General features: G+C 38.8%; 1 protein-coding gene and 1 non-coding gene across 2 annotated transcripts; one reads left to right on the forward strand and one right to left on the reverse strand.

The window, feature by feature from the left end:
• Positions 1–2,059: 2,059 nt before the first annotated feature.
• On the forward strand, positions 2,060–6,728 carry LOC137974976 (small ribosomal subunit protein eS21-like). Its single transcript, XM_068822002.1, has 6 exons — positions 2,060–2,150; positions 2,243–2,305; positions 2,483–2,546; positions 3,222–3,290; positions 6,382–6,437; positions 6,645–6,728. Exons 2-6 carry the CDS (start codon positions 2,256–2,258, stop codon positions 6,658–6,660), a joined length of 255 nt encoding a protein of 84 aa, XP_068678103.1. The 5' UTR covers positions 2,060–2,150; positions 2,243–2,255; the 3' UTR covers positions 6,661–6,728.
• Positions 6,729–8,906: 2,178 nt separating this feature from the next.
• Trnai-gau (transfer RNA isoleucine (anticodon GAU)) lies at positions 8,907–8,994 on the reverse strand. Its single transcript is given in 2 exon segments — positions 8,907–8,942; positions 8,958–8,994. It is a non-coding gene; the product is annotated as a tRNA-Ile (tRNA).
• Between the last annotated feature and the right edge of the window lie 6,299 nt (positions 8,995–15,293).

A 15,293-nucleotide genomic window follows, 5' to 3' on the forward strand; every position in this document is an offset into this window, starting at 1 on the left:
AGGTATCGAAACAGCCATAATGACCATGCAGATCGCTAGATTTTCTGAAATTCTTTCACTCGTGATGTAGTTTCACTGTAAGTAAAAGTAATCGTTTTGTTCAAAGTTGTTCCCTTCTACACAGGCACACAATAGACTTGGTAAATTCAGTCTCCACCATTAACTATCTCTTTGAAATATAAGTACATTTCAATAATACAATAATTTACAAATGCGTTAACATTCTTTTATCATAACTTTGTCTCCTCGTATTTTTGTTTGTTGCCTTGGTCTTTGCACTGTTCCAACCTCGTTTTCACTTGCTCGGCGTGTGCGCATCATTGCGTGACATAGTTAATAAAGGAAAAGTAACGAAATGGAATAAAAGAATCTTCTGGTGTGCTTAGGGAATCTGCAAAGATTGTGAATAAAGAGCAACTGAATCAGGAAACTTGAAGGAAACTATTCGAGAAATTATTATAAGCGACAATCAGCCCGGAGATCAAATTTTATTCTGCAATCGAGTCTGTTTCGATGGTTTTGTTCAAGTTTTTATAGCTGTTTCGTGTGTTGCGGTGGTTTCGTTTGGTGTTTCGGTTGTTTCGCTGGATTCGTTTCTATGGTTCCGGTTTCGTTCCGTTTCGGGTTTTAGCACATATTATCTTACAGCAAGAGAAAATAATTGTCAATCAATTGTCAATCAATCCTAACGGTCTTAATACCCGCAAAGAAACGTATTAGATTTCATTTTATTATTTAGAGTCACTTCCGTTATTTTTCCGTTACTCTTAGTATTTGAATTCAAATTTGTTGAAACTGCCATGTTTTATGACATTTTTTCCAGTATTACGTCAACATCCATTTACTATATATATTTACATAGAAGCAATAAACTCTCATTGTACCTGAAGAAGGCTGGTTTGGTCAGCCGAAATAAAGTACACCTCTAAAAACAAATATACGTTGTATCGGCTCTTGCTCAAAATATTAGTTTCTCAACTTGTACGTAATTACGTTGATCAGATCAAGCCACTGATCCAACGTACACCCACAGGAAGATTGTCTAGGGTTGCTTGCTTCAAAACTCTAAAAAAAATCCTGGAAACGGTTGTGGCCTTTAAAAAATTCCCACACGGATAATTTTTACCACCATGCACCACCCCCGTGAAGTACGATCGTGAAGGGTGATTGCTTGTTGTCCTGAGAAGGACAGAGAAGTACTGTCTAGGACGACATTGACTGAGATTTCTACAACCTGAGCGGAAATTATCTTTAGAGGTTAGTGAACCCTGTTTCTGCAGAGTCAAAAGCTCGGGTAAAGAGCTCGCCGAAGGCGAAGTGATTATCGGTGAATATTCACCGAGACGAAGTCGAGGTGACTATTCACCGATAATCACTGAGCTTGAGGTGAATAATTGTTTTAGTATAAATACACAGGTGATTATTTCAAAAAAGAGAAAAAAAAACCTTTCAACGCGAAATCATCTTCACTTACAGTGGCAAAACGACTACTGGCAGCCATTTTGTCCGTCGAGGTGATTATTGGCTGGTAATCCGCGATAGCGAGCCAATGAGAGCGCGCGATTTTGCATAATAACCTGTGTATTTATGCTAAAATACTTTAAGGACGGTGCCTACTAATTAAAGATATTTTTGCCCCGGTGTGTGATTATGCAGTAAATGTAGATCTTTGGGGGTAAACACGCATTTTTCAAAGATAATTCATAAATAATATTTGTAAAAAGCTTTAAAATACAAAGCAATGTATGGCGTTCTTTCTGAAATTGAAGCTTAATTATCTCTCAAAAATGCATGGTTATCCCCAATTTTCTTTTTGGATACCAAGAGTACTTACTAAGAATCTACTATCTCCGGACAGTTTTAAACCGCGCAAAAGTATCACTGTATTGGTAAGCATCACCGATGGGAAACCCAAGTATCTCGAGATGCGCAGAACGTATCCGCAACAACTATAGTAGGCACCGTCCTTAACTGATAACAATCATCATCGTCACCGTCATCGTCGTCATCTCTATCGGAAATGCCCGTGCCATTGGAAATTGAAGACTGGGAAGGAGTCGTTCGCGCTAGGAATGCTGGGACTGTGCACGTTTTGTTCTCTTTCACCGCCATCTTTGAGTCGCAAGAGTGAAAGATTTGTGTTGGACGTGGTAAAACATGTTTCTCGTGATGGAATCGTAAATAAAGCCAGTGGACACTTAATTAAACTAATACTTGGGCGCTTTTGCGAATTTTTTCTTAGGTCATAATAAACAATGCAAAACGAAGCAGGAGAATATGTGGATTTGTACGTTCCGCGAAAATGGTCAGTTGTCGCCAAACGTGGAAATCATTATTTTTCATTTTCTGTTCTTATTTCCTTTTCGCGCTAAATTCGTTTTTGTGATTCTCATTTCGCTGTTCCTTCAGCTGCAATTTTTGGGGTTGATATACAGAATTCCATATATTAAATGTGTCTTTGTGCGTCTGTTATTGTATTCAGTTCTGTCACTAACCGTGTGATAACAGCAAAGGATCATGCTTCAGTCCAGATTAACGTCGGAGAGGTAAAAAACGAAACACATTTATCATTGAGTATTTGAGAACTGCTACGAAAGGTTGCATGTCTCAAATGATTGGTGCTCGTTTTACTTTTAAATGAACTGTGGTTGTGGTAAAATGTGGTTACATTTAGAATCATTATGGAAAACTCGTATTTAAGGGGTGGAAAAAGGGTTTCAAGAATGCCAGTGAAAGGGCCCAGGTACCCAGTAGACTGTTGAACACATAAGAAGGAAGAACAAGATTTACCGGTATTGCATGTCAAAAATTGATGTTATTCATATTGTCTCATAAGTACTGAAACTTTAACCTTGCCAACAAACATAATTTTTCTCATTCTGGATACAAATTATTTTGGGCTTGAATGAAGTCCATAAATATCAATAACATACTCCTTGCTAGTTCAGGCATCATGTGGTTGAACACCTGGGCCACGTCATTGCAAGCAAGTTAATACTAAACAGGTTTAGTTATCTTGACCATGACGGATATTTTTTGCTTCTAAAGGTGTCACTTCCAGTGCCTGTTATAGAGGTGTACCATAGTAAATTAGCCAGAAAAGCAGTGCTGTCTATCATTTCACAGATGGTTATAATCCAAAGAAGAAGTAGCTAAATGTCATTATGCTTGTTACAACCAACCCAAACTGTGAATTTAAAATTTTGCCACTTATATTCTAGATTGATGAAACAGGCAGATTCACTGGCAACTTCAAGACCTACGCTTTGTGTGGATTTCTCAGGCACTTGGTCTGTGTATGCTCTTGTTACTGCACATGTCAAAGCATGAGTACATTATTTAACTAATCTTACATTTTTAAAGCACAGAATGGAGAGATAGACAAAGCTCCTGTTCGACCCTAATAATACATCTCGCTGAGAATACTAGGTAGAAACCCTGATCCTGTACACCCCAAATAATCATATTTTTAACTGAGTATAGGCTTGAAAGAAAATTCACCCTGAGCGAACAGCCTGTATCCCTTGTGGACCCTTCCTTATCATCCGCTAAGTTGACTATAGTCTTGTATCATTAACTTGATCCTAAGTTGGATTTCAAGCGGACCTACATTGTATAGGCTCCCTTACCTTGTCACCCTTGAAAAAAAGTTTCCTGGGAGACCCATACCCTAATCACGTAAATCATACCTTTGATTGTTGTGTTGCTAGCATGGTTGTCCTGGTGGTGTAGTGGTTATCACACCTGACTAGTAATGGGGGGACGTGGGTTCAAATCCCACTAAGGGCAAATTTTCTTCCAAACGTATACTCGATTATACATTAAAATTAATCGAGTCGGACCAGGAAGTCCTCAATCCTCGCAGTTATACATTAAATCGCTCCTAGCAGTTCTACATAAACAATCCTTTCAGTTATATATTTCATCGAGTTGGACCAGTATGAAGTGCAGGCTATAGATGAAACAGAAAAATGATCCCCACACTTATCTGGGCAATTAAAGGAATAATCATTGTCATGTGTCATTTCCCCCTTTCGTATAATCTGTATTGATATTATGAAAAGCTAGTTAGTTAACATAACCCATAACTTTTTAAAACCTTATGGTGATAGTAATATTAAATCCATTGACATCTGGGAGTGAGACTTGACAGATTTTACTGTGTCTAACACCAGATGATTTTACTCGTCAACTGGGGGTGTCCAAGGGCGTTTGAGGTGTCAATGGGTTAAGTAATCAAAAACTTTGTCCCCTCCATCAACCAAATTAATATGGGATTAGTATTGGTGCTTAACCCATTGACTCCCAGGGATTCCCTATTGACGAGTAAAATTGTCTGGCGTTAGACAGAGTAAAATACTAAGTCTGGCCGGTTGCGGCCGGTTTGGATGTCAATGGCTTAATGGTTCTTCCTTATCTCTACAATGCAAATCGCAGAATAGAATGAAATACATGCAGAGAGACCCTCAACTCTATAACACAGCCCACATTTCCGGAAAACCTTCCAGATTGTTTCTTTGTACATCAATCTTTTGTTGTTTTTCAATTGAGAGGGAAGACCAACAAAGTTCAACTTTCCAAAGATTTGCAAAGATATGATATTTGTCAATGTAATTGTGTAGTTGAGCACTGGCCAGATTTTTATTTTTTGTGCAATGTGTGGTTCCAGAAAATATCCATACCCCCCACAGAGGGTTTTTTCCAGTTTGACCCCCCACCCCACTGGATTTTCTGTTCCAGAGGGCTTCGCGTTACTCCCCCCACCCCCTGGAATTTCCATGATTTTGCCACTTGGTCCCCCATACCCCTTGGAAATTCCAGATCCAAAAAAAGAGACTTCCTTTATTTTGATCGACTTAGAGCTGTAATAAAAATTTTATTCTCCTAAAGACGACCGTGGAAATTCTAGACGTATTTACAGACGCGTTGAAATGTTCAAACTAACAACTGAGCTTATTTAACACTTTAATGTCCTGGCAACTGACCTTTTCTCTGTTCAATTGAAAGAAGTTTTCATTCAAAAATCCAAAAAAAGTACTGAAAGTTGACGCTATTTTAAGTGTATATTGTATGCATTTTGTAACCTAGTTGAAGTTTGAATTTATGCGTAGTCAAAACAACATATCAAATTACATAATACAATACATTCGACACACAAGAAACTATTTGTTACATGTACATAGTTATTTTTGCTGTCACAGCGAAACTTGGGAAAATACCCCAATGCTTACAGTAATCTCCATGATATTTTTTTATGTTGCAGGACTGGTGTAATTTTTATCTACAGTAGTATAATTTGTGAACCGTACTGTCTATATTATTTTTCGTGTGTGTAGCCGTGAACTGACTTCGCTTATCAGCGGGAATCTTAAGCGGTCACGCAACATGTTTTTTTTAACACTTGTTTATCAAATGTCGGTTCAATTTGTCTTTCACCAGGAACACTTCAATAAAGTGATACGCTATGTCTCTGTAGTTTGAAAATGACAGTACATTTTTTCATGCCTTAGGATTTTTCAACTGGTCACACATTTCGTGTGTGAAACACACTTTTCAAGTTCAATCCGGTAACTAAATAACCAAATGAAATTTTTGCTGTCTCTCATTGCCGTTGACGGCTACAAATACGTCAGGACAAAATTATGGTACTGAAATTATCAACTTTGCCAACATTTACAAACTCGTAACTACACAAATAACGATGAAACTATTTGACAATCTAGTTATGGAAGGTTTGAAATTCGCGGGAAATTGTACTTAACAGGAATAATATGAGTACAAACAAATGATCTCAATCAACTGACTGTATGAATAATGCCGTCTGAAAAAACACCAAATGTGTTCAAGCTAAAAACAGCGCAATCTTTAATAGTCGGCCATTGTGTTTGACTTCACGTTGAACGGGCTGCTTAGGAGTGTCTATCAGTGCTATCTGTGTTGTCTGGCGGCAGAATAATCATGGAAAGTACATGACAAGGAATCTTACTTTTATTTCAACGGATAGAATTTTCCATTTTTCTTGGTTACCTTGAATCAATTGGAAAAGTACATAAGTGTTTATTCGATCTGGGGAAAAAAGCTCTTTATGTACCCCCGTACCCTTTGGAAATTTGCCTCTTTCAGACCCCCCCTACCACTCAGAATTTCCGTGAGCCTCCGTCGGGGGGGGAAGGATATTTTCTGGAACCACACAATTCGTACAGTGTCACGCTCTTGGTTAACTGGTATATTTCTTTATGAAAAATTCTTGGCCGTCAGAGCTAAAATCAATGGTAGAATTTTTGAGATATACGACATGTAAATAACATCTGAATTAAATTTGTGGTAAAAAGTACAAAACAGGTTAATGATAATGGCAGTCTGTTCCTTTGCTTTGCGTAGGGTGAGGCTGATGATTCTTTGACCCGATTGTGTCTCAAAGATGGTATGGTAAACAAGTAAGTGTTTCCATTGCTTGTTGAGGGGTAGGGATGAAATGAAGACATGTTCTGAGAATTTCTAATGTTGTCTGTGGTCAACTCATCAATGAAAATGATGCCATTTTTGCAGTGGGACTTCTTGCCTTAAGCTCCATTTATTGATACTTTTTATGAAGGATCGGCTAGGCTTTTAAAATGTAACCATTCTTTCCTTTCTGTTTACAGGAATTATCATTCTTGAAGGAAAGGCAAAGTTTGAACTATCCAGAAATTCATGGACTGTCAATAAAGCATCCTTAATGTCAATAACTATCATTTTGTGTTGTTTCTTTTGCTATTTACTTAAAAGAACAGTTGGAGGTGTGGTGATATAGAGGTTATTGCTTGGGACTTTTGGAGCTTCAGGCTCAGCTTTTCTGTTGGGTTTTCATGGAGGAAAAACTTGTTCTTAAGGGAAGCTCAAAAGGGTTTTCTGCTGAGCATGTGCGTGTAAGCCACACATGCAATACTTGGGCTGCTCACGTCAGCTCAGGAATCAAAATAAATGACTGGAAATAAAAATGTGGCCCAAAATCGTGAAACCCAGAAATAAGTTTTGTTGGAAATGTTGAGCAATACCTATAAAACTTACAAGAGGTTACATTTATGCAAACATTGGCCGTGTAGCACCTCTATTTCAACAGAATTAACTATGAGAGGGTGATGTGAAGTGCTATTTTCTATCCATGTAAACCATGTGAGCGTTAGCCCTACTAATTGAAATGGGCCTACTCAAGGACAGATAAAAACTCTGACCAGGGTGGGAATTGAACCCATGACCTTGGGGTTAGAACACTGCTGCTCTAGCGACTGAGCTACAAGATCAGACGGGAGCAGGTTGTGGGAATTCTCGGCAATGAATATGTGTAAGTACAAAGGGGTTACGTTTATGCAAACGTTGGCCGTGTAGCACGTATATTTCAACATAGTTAACTATGAGAGGGTGATGTGAAGTGCTATTTTCTACCCATGTAAACCAAGTGAGCATTAGCCCTACTAATAGAAATGGGCCCACTCAAGGACAGAAAAAAACTCAGACCAGGCTGGGAATTGTCCTTGAGTGGGCCATTTCCAAAACAGAAGAGATGCGCTCAAAGGTGCGGCAGAATAAATTTTGAGAGAATGGCTATTGCAGAAATTATTTTATTAAAATGAGTTTCTGCCATACATAATTTTCCTGTAATTCCAAAGGCACAAAATTACAGAGAATGTATGGGGACAAAACAAGCAATATTTAGGAATTCCAAAAAATAGATCCCAAGTCCAATTCATCTAAGTTGTGAACTTGAACTTATTTGTTTGGTTTATGAAGGCAAAAGTCTATGAAGTAGAGTCATGTACAGTATATTTTGCTTTGAATTTCCATACAAAACTAGTTTCCCGCTATGTTGCCCTGATTACCCATGATGCAATCAAGAGCGTGAAAACTCGTCTATGGAAATCGGGAACTTCCCTTATTGCGAGAATCGTTCCGTTTTCAGGATCGAGTAAAATAAGCGGTATGGAATGCTGGGTGTTAAATGGTAAGCGCCATTCTCATCCGGTTGGTCAATAAATTCGGAAAATCGCTTACCTTCACGCAACGATCATTCCCACCGGATTATTTGGGGTATTAAAATGGTAAGCATAAGCACCCACAGAGACCCTTAAAACATTGCCGGACAACTGACAACATTTCGCTCGGTGCTAGATTTCCGGTGGTAGTTCTCTCTCTAGCGTTCGCAGGCTATGTCGGTACTGCCTCAGCATAAACCTCCGCTATCCCATTTCAGGGACGGCGGGTCTAAAACACAGGTCACATTCCACAGGTCACTTGTTGCAGGTTATTGTTTTATGTTTTGGAAAGTAACCAAAACCCTCAATTTGGCTAACACTAGGCCTAAGGTTGGTTTTTAGGCCAAGGGTTAGCCAAATTGAGGGTTTTGGGTTACTTTCAAGAAGGTAAAACAATGACCTGCAACGAGTGACCTGTGGAATCTGACCTGTGTTTTAGACCCGCCGTTTCAGGGAGGTTAAAACTTCCTTTTACTTTCAGAAATGCAAATATACGATAGTGTCCGGCGTGGAAGATGTTAACAAAACAAAACATCTGCGGTGTTATTTGCCGGAATGCGATCATATGGCGATGCCATTTTTTTTTCTTGTATTTTGAAGGATTCATGCGCCTTTACAGAGATCTGTCAATTCACTGAACTTAAGCAATATGTTAGGCCATATCAAAAGCTTCCCTTCACTTGCAAAAACTTGTCAAATTAATGATAACACGCAAAGCTGTTTGAAGAGAATAGGGCTGTGTCATACGTGTCAGTCAATATTCCCTTGCCAACCTTAGCCCGCACTAAGGAACAATTACATATGTAAGGACATGTAAGACCAACTGTGTAAAACTAACTTGCTTGTGTGACTTGTAATATTAAATGCAAAAAAAAAGAAAGAACAAAACGTACATGGTCCGTGAGAGGCTCGAACTCTCGACCTCGGCGTACCTATTAGCACATTTATCAGCACCGCGCTCTGCCGACTGAGCTAACGGACCACTTCCTGAGAGATGGCGGTTTTTTATAGTTCACATAAGTTTGAAACTACGCGAACTCAAAAAAAATTTGAAGAATTAATTGCATTATTTCTTAAGTTCATAAAATTCAATGGTTCTTCAAATAAAGTGCCAGTAACGAGCCCAAATTTCATCTCAAGTTCAACAAATTCAACAAATTTATTTCATCTCAAGTTCAACAAAGGGCTCAGTCACTAGTAAAGTAACATCTGAACACGTCATCATCATCATTATTATTATTATTATTATTATTATTATTATTACAGTATTATTCGTATTGTTGACTTGAGATCTCTTCATTTGAAAAGCATCTCATATTCGGAGGGTGAAGAGGAATAATGGAACAAGAATAACGGAAATTTTTAATATTTTGTGGTCGGAATAACGACTTCCTTTGAAATAATCGAATTGCCGCGATTTGTCGATTTTGGAATAATAAGTTCTTTTTTTTTTGGAATAATGGAATAACGAAATTTTTCGAGTGGGAGGCCCTGTAATACCACAGGCAGCCCAGACTCACAGGATAAAAAAAATATAAGGATTTGTATGGGAATCTCGAAAACAAACTGAAAAAGGTATTTACACGCCAAAGTTCTCAATAAACAAGCCGTACTTTATTGTCGTGGTGACTTTCTCGCTTTTTGTGTGGTTATTTGCTTGATTGAACGCAGGGGTCACTCGTACCTAAATACATGTAAAGGAAAGGCTAGTGGCAACTAATTTCTAGTTTACAAAAATTTGGTTTATCAACGGAGTTGATAATGTAAATTGACCACCGTACAGAGATTCTAAAAGCTGACGTTTCGAGCGTTAGCTCTTCGTCAGAGCGAATCGAGGGATTATGGGTTACGTGTAGTTTTTATAGTAGAGTAGGAGCTACGCTATTGGTGGTAACATGGCAACGTGAAAAGTAGGAATATATTAGTTAAATGAAAAGCGTTCGTTAATACCGTGAGGATTAAGGGTGCCGATTTGAAAGATGAATTTTTGTTCCAGATTCTTTCTAGTTTACCTCACATCTCGCCGATAAAATCACACTTCCCCGGCATCAGCCACGCTCAAACTCCGGCGATGGCAACACGGATAAATTTACTTCTCCTTGACTAAGTTCCAAGGTCTAGCGAGCATCCATTGCTTGGAAAGAGCGAATAATATTCAACCGTTCACTCAAGGTACTGGCAAACGAGGACACATTGTTGCCGACACAAATGTTTCCCCGTTTGCCGGCGCGCGCAACATTTGTTGCAGACACAAAAAATGTTTCTGATTTTGTTCAGAAACACTTTGTGTCCGCAACAAATGTTTCCCAGTTTGCGCAGCATGGAAACACAACATTCATTTTGTGTCCCGCGCGTTTTCGCGCCCAAGAAACATCATGAGCAACAAGGTGTCCCACCTTATCGAGCGCGACAAAATGTGCCCGCGCGAGCCACGATTAGTTTTGGTTTCATTTCTGATTGGTTGAAAAAGCGGCGCGAGAACTTTGAACCAATCACTGAGTAAAATCATGCAAAACCAAAGTAATTCGCTAATTACTTTCGACACTCAGTTGAAAACCGCTCTATTCACGAAGCATGGTCTTAACTTCCAAGGAGTTGTGTAATGAATTCGGCTAAAAGACCTAAAATTCATTAACCTATCAAATGGTCCCAATCAAACTTTAAAACTAAAATTCCACTGAGACTGAAAACGGTCATAAAAATCTTTAGCATTAAAAAATGTATAAATTGAGCTGCTGCCTGACCTGCAAAGGCATTTTGTTCCATACAACAGAACTCCTGTAATGTAGGCTCCCTTTTGCAGAGTCAGTTTTTTTCTTCTAATTAATTTAGTCACTCACAATACAATTGCATTAGATGCGTCTGTTTTCCGTCTGTTTCAGTCTTTCGGCTGGTATTTTGTACAGGTCACTGGTCATAGGTCATTGTTTTACCAATACGGAAAGTATCCAAGACATGCATAGAGGCTGACCTTAGGCCTAAACAAAAGTTTTTACGCCAAAGGTTAGCTTTCATGAATGTTAACGATACTTTCTGTATTGGTAAAACAATGACCTGTGACCTGTAAAAAATACCAGCCGTCAGTAATCTTGGTTTACACGTCACGCAAGGATCACGCAAAGAAAAAATAAAATCGCTTGGCATTCAATAAATTAAGTAAAGAAACTATCATGTTGTAGAAGGGTAATAAATAAACAGCGTGTCAAAATTTTAGGACTGTGCGATATTCCAAACTCGAGTTATTCGGCAAAGGGTACCACTCAAAATTATAGTGTTTAGTATCGAGACTCCATGTTGGTGTACCCAGCGGCCAGAAACCATTGGAAACATCTGGGGCCGGTTGCTCAAAGCCTGGTTAGCGCTAACCGTTGGTTAAGAGGTGTCAAAACCGGTAAGTTTCCATGGTATTTAACGCTGGTAAGCGCTATCCATGCTTCGAGCAACTCGGGCCTGGAGTGTTAATGTGGCTCAAACCTGTTTCAATACTTGAAAGAAACGTTCTTATTAGAAGGATTGACACTACAACACTTCATCACATAACAGCAATGTTATGGTACCATATCAAACACCAATTATTGCTAAATAGATTCAGACATTTTTGTGACGTATAAAGTTACCTTGGTAACAGGAAGGCTTTGCAAAAACACTCCATATTTTGGTTTTAGCTGCTCATATCTCAAAAACGGACAAGGTGACCCCCATTTTTTATTTCTGAAATGTAATCAGCATGCCAGAATGAAACTTGCTACAAAGGTTAACAAAATTCTGTGCAGCGGATTCAGAGCCACCTTAAATAATTGAAAATTTAAGGTAGCTCTGAATCCGCTCCACATATATTTTTTTAATTTTGCGGAGAGTTTCATCTTTTCCTGCTGATCACTTTTGTGTTATAAAAAAATTGGGGTCGCCGCGTTCGTTTTTCAGATATGAGCAACTAAAGCCAAAATATAAAGTGTTTTTACAAGGCTTTCCTGTTGCAATGGTAACTTGTTACGTCACAAAAATGATTACATTTTGTTCAGCAATAACTGCTGTTTTACATGGTGCCATAACATTGGTGTTACGTGATGAAGTCTTGTAGTGTCAATCCTTCTAATAACAAGGTCTCTTGAAAGTGTTGAAACTGGTTTGAGCCACCCTGATACTTTGGCTCTTTCAAAACATTTTTCTCTTTACTAAACTTGAAAACATTCGTATAGACACTGAACATATTGGCTTTTCAGAACTCGAAAACACAAGGCAAATCGATATTTTCGTGTACGTGACATGTTTCTCAGAAGCAATCCAGATCTTAATCAAGTAAAGCTATGATCCTCGCTATTGGCAACCGCGTAGAGAAGCCTGAAAATTTCAGGACTTCAACGGGGTTTGAACTCGTGACCTCGAGATACCGGTGCGACGGTCTAACCAACTGAGCTATGAAGTCACTGACGTTCGGGAACTGGTCATTTGTGGGTTCTAATGTTCCCGTGAGACGGTGCGTACTAATGCAAAGGTGTTTTTGCGCGGTTTACTGACTATGCGGGAAAAGCAGATCTTAACAAGTGTTATTTAAATCCAAAAAGAAAATTGGGAGGAATCACGCATTTGTCAAAGATAATTAATCAACAGGATTTCTAAAACACTTTAAAGTACAAAGTAATGTATGGGGTTTTTTTCCAAACTGAAGCTTAATTATCTCTGAAAAATGCGTGGTTACCCCCAATTTTCTTTTAAGATACCAGGAACACTTGCTAAGTTCTGCTTTCTACGTATACTTTTAAAACTGCCCAAAAATACCCTTGTATTAGTAAGCACCATCAATAGGAAACCCCAATATCTTGAAATGGGCAGAACGTATTCGCATTAACAATAGTGGGCACCGTCCTTAATAAGCACTTACAGTTGTAATATACAGTCGGTAGGGCAGAAAAACTCTCGATTTGCTTGATCAGGGGCCGCATGGAATCGGTGGCTAATGATGACGTTTTCTCTTGTTCGCGCCCTCAAGTAAGAGATAGTTAGGATGACGTAAATGAAAAATTCCCAAAGGGACTTTGTGAACAAACAGGGGTAGCAGTTGATCAAAAATCCCTATTTGGGGGTGCACTGAGTATTATGAAAAGAAGCGCGTGGTTTGGTACTTTGTGCCAGTCGCTTCACTTCATGTGTGTTTGCGGGTTTTAGTTTCGTGTTTATTATATATGCAAAACACGAGTTTAATAGTCTGAAAGCCTGAAACTCCCGGCCCTTGCTGCGTATTACTTCAGCCGCGAACACACGCATTCCATTCTTAAACTGTTGAGCAAGGAGAAAGGATGGCACAGTCGGTTAGTGCGCGGCCTTGGTGCAAAGGGTCCTGAGTTCGATTCCTGGATCTCGCACCCTTGTTTCGACTTCTTTCCTTTCCGTGTAGCTAAGTAGCTTTAAATACCCGTAAAACGGAGCACTGATGGAGAGGGGGGAGTAAAATGAGCGCACCATCGACCTCCGGTTTGTCAGTTGAATTACTGTTACGAGTTATCGACGTTAAATATGGTTACTTGGAGTCTATGATCCAGCTCTTTCAAGATTTTATATTTAGTAACGGCGGACAATTAAACAGGAAAATTCCAGTTAAAATACACAGGTGTCTTTTTGAAATCAAGGCTTAAAACTTCGATCAGTTACTGTTTTTGTTGAAATCCAAAGAAAAATTAAAATTGTTTTTTGGTCATAGTAGCACTTAAACAGCGAGGGCAGCTGTAATGTCAACTATTACAAGTTTTTGTGAAAACCAAGAAATAGATGACGCCAAAATGTGGAAAGAACAAAAAAGTGGCGCGCGATGACGTCAGCTGTGCGTCTGTCCTCTTATAGTTCATATAGGTGAGAACCAATAAGATGCGTGCATTATTGAGCTTATTATTTTAACTACATTACTTAAAATAATTAACATATATACGACTTACATCACATTACATTAACTCCAGATTACTAACATATCTTTACTACCAACAAGGAGTGAACATAATTAAAACAGCACCGCCGATTCAAGACAGGGTCCTAAATAACTAATGTCCATGAAACAAAAGAACAAAATCAGTAGAAAAATACCTAATCAGAAACTCCTAATAGCGCCATTTAAGCCCGGCCGTATAACAGTCTATACTCGATTTGTGATCATAATAATTTGACAGATTATGAACCTGTTCTTATTATGTTTTATTGTTGCTCACCTCAAACAGCTATGCTAATTGTGGGCAACAAATATTGTAAAACCTGTTTTATTATAATAGAGCGGTTTTCAATTGAGTGTCGAAAGTAATTAGCGAATTGCATTGGTTTTGCATTTACTTCACTCAGTGATTGGTTCAAAGTTCTCGCGCCACTCTTTCAACCAATCAGAAGCGAAACCCAAACCAATTGTGGCTCGCGCGTGCACATTTGGCTACGTGTAATTACTTCGAGTTTTGATTGGTTTACAGGATTGTCTCCGTCCTTTTTGATTGGCTAAAGTAATAACTTTGGTTTTGGTTTTACGACACTCGATTGAAACTTGCTCTAAGATGTTGTTGTTGTTAGATCAAGTTATTTGCATTTGCGATCTCTTCAGTTGAGGATTTCAAGTTTCTGTTGGGTAAGTAGGGGAAACCTCTAAAAGTTAAATTCGGCCTCTCTCGTCTTTTGCAATCAATGTACACTTGACACATTAGCGACTTCAGACGCAATCGCGACGAAGAGAGATTGCTATGGACTTTGTACGTGACAGATGGCTACAGTTGTATTTTGATTTTAGTCTCAGTTTGCAATTCTATTTTTTCCAGCCAAGTATCAAACGATTTCCTTTTACTTGTATCGCAAGAATAGCAACACTTTGTAGCAAAACCTACAATCTTTCAGGATGGAGCTGTACGAAAGCAAATAATAAGAGTATACTGTCTCCAAGTGCGGCCCACGGCCTTACCGTTTGTCTTTACTAAATTCTTTTCACGCACATTGCCTGAACCAGGTTGACAATCAGAGATACACTGGAAATAGTTTGATGCTACTGTGGTTTGGAGAATTAAGAATATTGCTTAAAAAGTTACAAGTGTATGATTCTGATCATACCCATCCATATATCTGTGATTGGTGTTGACAAGCCAAAAACACCCATGATTAGTTATCAAGGCTATACTCCATAATTGCTAAAATTGTGTCCATAACTGCGAGGAAGATAGCTTTACTTGAGAATTCCTTACTCTTTATTAGCCTGCTTGCCAGGCGTTCGAAGGGGACGGGAAAAGGAGAAGCGGAGAAGCGGCCAGAGAACGACGTTCT

This window comes from Montipora foliosa, chromosome 11 (assembly GCF_036669935.1).
Source record: "Montipora foliosa isolate CH-2021 chromosome 11, ASM3666993v2, whole genome shotgun sequence".
NCBI lineage: Eukaryota > Metazoa > Cnidaria > Anthozoa > Scleractinia > Acroporidae > Montipora > Montipora foliosa.

Bases quoted from the DNA above. Each gene is read 5' to 3' on its own strand.
- LOC137974976 (XM_068822002.1), top strand. From the start codon at position 2,256: ATGCAAAACGAAGCAGGAGAATATGTGGATTTGTACGTTCCGCGAAAA. The intron at 2,306-2,482 runs GTCAGTTGTCGC...TATTGTATTCAG, and splicing joins TTGTACGTTCCGCGAAAATG to TTCTGTCACTAACCGTGTGA. The intron at 3,291-6,381 runs GTCTGTGTATGC...TGCTTTGCGTAG, and splicing joins GTGGATTTCTCAGGCACTTG to GGTGAGGCTGATGATTCTTT.